The 4,579-nt window shown below is 17.6% G+C and overlaps 2 protein-coding genes across 2 annotated transcripts; one reads left to right on the forward strand and one right to left on the reverse strand.

Annotated features, from left to right (window-relative positions):
- Positions 1–1,237: 1,237 nt before the first annotated feature.
- PGSY75_1124300 (hypothetical protein) lies at positions 1,238–3,091 on the forward strand (the record flags this gene model as incomplete). Its single annotated transcript, XM_018786367.1, has 3 exons — positions 1,238–2,644; positions 2,786–2,880; positions 2,995–3,091. The coding sequence occupies 3 exons, from the start codon at positions 1,238–1,240 to the stop codon at positions 3,089–3,091; spliced, it is 1,599 nt and encodes a 532-aa protein (XP_018641162.1).
- A 530-nt stretch (positions 3,092–3,621) lies between these two features.
- On the reverse strand, positions 3,622–4,282 carry PGSY75_1124400 (putative U6 snRNA-associated Sm-like protein LSm1; the record flags this gene model as incomplete). Its single annotated transcript, XM_018786368.1, has 3 exons — positions 3,622–3,869; positions 3,990–4,091; positions 4,186–4,282. 3 exons carry the CDS (start codon positions 4,280–4,282, stop codon positions 3,622–3,624), a joined length of 447 nt encoding a protein of 148 aa, XP_018641163.1.
- Between the last annotated feature and the right edge of the window lie 297 nt (positions 4,283–4,579).

The raw sequence follows: 4,579 nt of genomic DNA on the forward strand, positions 1-4,579 counted from the left end.
TTTTTTTTTTATTTTTTTTTATAATTTTAAAATTTAAAAATTTTAAAAAAATTTTTTTTTTTTTTGAATTTAAAATATATAAATGAAATATTACACAAATTAATATAAAATATTCAAAAAAAAAAAAAAAAAACTGAAGGAAAGAAAAAAAAAGCATTCGAAATATATATTTATATTGTCAATTTTTTGAATAATTTATATATTTTTTCAAATTAAATAATCTTTCCTTTTTTTTTGTTTGTGTTTTAAAAAATACATTGTTCGATTTACATATATATAATAATAAATATATATATATATATAAAGAAAAAAATATAAAATATATAAATATATTATATATATATATTATAATTCCATGTATTTATATATATATTATATATTTATATATATTTTTTTAAATAGATAATTATATATATATATTCTTTTAATTATAAATATATAACGTTTACATATTTTTTACTTTTGAAATAATTCTTTTTTTTTTCTCTTCTTTTTTTAATTATCATTTGTCAGAAATATCGCATTTAAAAAAATTTTACAAGTTAATATAATGATAACCAATTGAAAAAAGAATAAAAGATTAATAAAAAAAAAAAAAAAAAAAAAAGAGAACCAAAGAGAAAATTCTCCTACATTTTGATAGTTTATTAAAAAGTTGTTATATATATATATATATATGTGCATATATATATTTATATATTTATTTATTTGTCCATCTATAACAATTTTATAACCAATTCGAAGAATAACACAAATGCCACATTTTTTGTAAAATTCTTGAATTGTTGTAAAACTAAATATATTTATATTTTTTTAATTATATAATTTTTATTAAGTCATATGTACATTTCTGTGCATACCAATTTTTAATATGAAAAATATTGTTATACAGCGAATTTGTAAAATATTCTGAACAAGTCAGGTAAAAATATAAGGGAGAAAAAAAAAAAAAAAAAAAATATAGCTACCTATAAAAAGCCTGATATAAGCACATATATATATATATATATATATATATATATATATATATGTATTTATTTATATCCATTAATATATATAACATTTAATGAATAGTGTTTGAAAACAACATATATTCATGAAATAAAACGAAAGATGAAATAGAAAAAGTTTGATATAATTGATATATATTATAAAATTAATAAAGTGTATAAATATTACAATATTTACCAAAAGATAAATATAATAAAAATAAACGTTGTTATGATATGATGAAAATATGGCTGATAATAACATAGACAAAAATGAAAGTGATTCATCATGTATAAATGCTAGCGATGAACAAAAATCATCAGAAGAAAAAGACAACCAAGGCGAAACATCTGCTATGCCAAATGTGAATGAAAATGTGAATGAAAATAACTCATCATTTTTTACAAAATGTTTTAGTAAAATTGTAAATTTTAGTAGTAATACTCCAGAAAAGAATGTCCCAGTTGAAAATGAGGAAAACAATAATGAGGTTAAAGAATACAATACTAATGAAAATAATTATAATAGATATGATGATGAAAAGGATAAAAAGTTGGAAGGTTTTAATAATAATGATAATAATAATAATAATAATCTTAAGGGTGATGATGAGAAAAATAGCCATGTGGGTGATGGCCATACACATTTTAATAAAGAAGAAATGATAAATGAAATTTCAAAATTCAACAAAAATGAATTAAATTTAAATAGGGGTGAAATATATTTAAATGACAAGGAATGTTCATTTATATCATATATTATATTAAGTAGCGAATTTCGTTTTTATCCTATAGAAGAAATGAAAAAAAAAAAAAGAAGAGATACATTAAAAATAGATGATACAATTAATCTGATAGATACAAAAAGAATTAAATTTGATAATAATAATAATAATAATATGAATAAGATAGAAATTAGAAAAAAAGAAAATGTCACTGATGTAGATGTAGATGCAGATAAAAGTAATAATTATCATTTGAATGAAAACAAAAATATAAACAATAGTGAGGATATATTAAAAAAAGAGGATGAAGAAGAAGAGAATTTAAAAAAAGAAGGAGGGGATTTATTAATGAAAGGTAATAATGTAGATAAAATGTTATTAGATGATATAGATATTGACAAGACACCCAGATATGATAAAATTATGGATGCAGAAGAAAGAGATAAATTAGAACTTTTTGATGAAATTTTAATACATATAAAACGTAATTTTTATGAGAAAATATTAAATATAGAAACCAATTTTAAAAACTTAGAAAATCAAATTGAAGATAATCATTCATTTCATTTTCGTTGTATTATTGAAAAATTGAAAAATCGAAAGTATGATAATATACTATATATATATAATGATATATATTTATATCATAATAATTTATTGTTTCTATCTAAACCATCTAGTTATACTTGGATGAAATTACATGAACTCTCCACTCAAATTACAAATACTATTTCTGATATACATCATAAGAAATACATGCAAAAACCAAATAGAAAATTGTATCATATAGATAAAGAAGAGAAGGAAAAAAAAGATAAAAAAAAAGAAGTACTTAAAGATCATGAAAAAATGGAATTTTGTATAAACGAGGAGGAGAAGTTGGCATTCCAGTTGCTTCTAAGCAAGTTAAATCAGGACACTCATTTTGAGGTACACCCAAAGGAATATATATATGTATATATGTATATATTAATATATATATATATATATATATATATATATATTTATATGTATTTATTTATTTATATATATATATATATATATATATATATTTTTTTTTTTTTTTTTTAGCTGTTTCGGAAATTTAAGAATAAAGCTGTGTGGAAGACACTTGAGGGGGGTGAAATTGAATTGGATGATAAGTTAACAAGAGCGGATGTGTTCAGGTATTTTTTTTTATATGCATATATTTTTCATTTAAATTATTTTATGCAAATTATTATATGTATATATATATATATATATATTTATATATTTATTTATTTTTTATTTTTATATAGAGAAATGTATAATTGGTGTAAGTTTCAGTTGGAAATGAAAAATAAGAAAAGTGAATTATCTGACTCAGAAAGTGATTCATCAAAGGATTCTTACTAATTTGTATATAATATATTTAAATTTTTTTTTTTTGTTACATGTATATATATATATATATATGTTATTAATAATATTGATATTCCACATATTATTTTAATTAGTACTTTAATTTTTTTTTTTTTTAAATATTCTCCTAATATTTGAGACATATATATATATATATATATATTATGTATGTATGTTTTATGCTATAATATTATTCTTATAATTATTTATTGATTTTTTATATGCTAAACTTATTTTTCAACATATTATAAAATTTATTTAAATAGTTTGAATTCAAAAAAAAATTTTAAATAAAAAATAAACATATACATATATATGTATATATTATATTTTTATAACATAAAAAAAAAAAAATGATAAAATTGTCTTGTTAGACATTTATTGCAACAAAATTGTCACAGTTTTTTATGGTGTAGAAGGATCGGATTCAATTTAAAGGGTACAAAAAATGTAAGTCAGAAAAAGAAATATATAAACATATATATAAATATATATATATATATATATTTATATGTGTATGCAATTTAATTTTCGAATATAGACGAATCTGCATTATTTTCTGGTATGAATTTTAATATATGATTAATTGGTTTATATTCTAGAATAATATTTTCATTGCTAGAATATTCTTTTTTATTTTTATTCATATCAATATTATTATCATGTTCTTCAACATTATCATTTTTTAAAGTATAGTCGAACATTTTACAATATTTTTCTTCATCTACAGATCCAAAATAGGCAATATTATCTCCCCTAATAATTAAATTTCCTACAAAATTAAAATGAAATGTATCCATATAAATAAAAATAAATAAATCAATATATATATATATATATATATATATATCATTGTGTAAAAAAATAAATAAGGTAACGCTTTTCACCCTACCAACATATACGTCTGAAAAAAAATTTTTTTCAGGAATGATTATTTTTTCAACACAGTGAGTTAAGAAAACATTACCATGTTGATCATAAGTTCTTAATATACCTATCAAAAAAATAAAAATTAAAATTATATACATATATATAATATATTATATATATATGTATATATTTATGTATATCTTCATATTTTGAAGTACCTAAATATAATTTATTATCACGTGATGAAATAAAAATGTAAGTGTCAATTTCTTCTTCAAAGTTACTTAACCATAAGGGCATAGACGAATGCTCCATTGTATTTATCGTATTTTTTTTTTTTTTTTTTTTTTACTTTAATCTTTATTTGTTAAGTGTTTAAGTATGTTTTATTATTCTTTTTTATTTTATTTCTCTTATTATTATAAGAAAAAAAAAAAAAAAAAAAAAAAAAAAAAAAATTTTTTTTTTTTTTTTTAATAATTTAAAAATAAAAAAATATTTATTTTTTTTTTTTTTTTTTTTTTTTTTAATTATATTTTTTTTTTTTTTTTTTTTTTTTTTTTTTTTTTTTTTTTTTTTTTTTTTTTTTTTTTTTTTTTTTTTTTTATATAT

Source organism: Plasmodium gaboni, chromosome 11, assembly GCF_001602025.1.
Source record: "Plasmodium gaboni strain SY75 chromosome 11, whole genome shotgun sequence".
In the NCBI taxonomy this organism is placed as follows: domain Eukaryota; phylum Apicomplexa; class Aconoidasida; order Haemosporida; family Plasmodiidae; genus Plasmodium; species Plasmodium gaboni.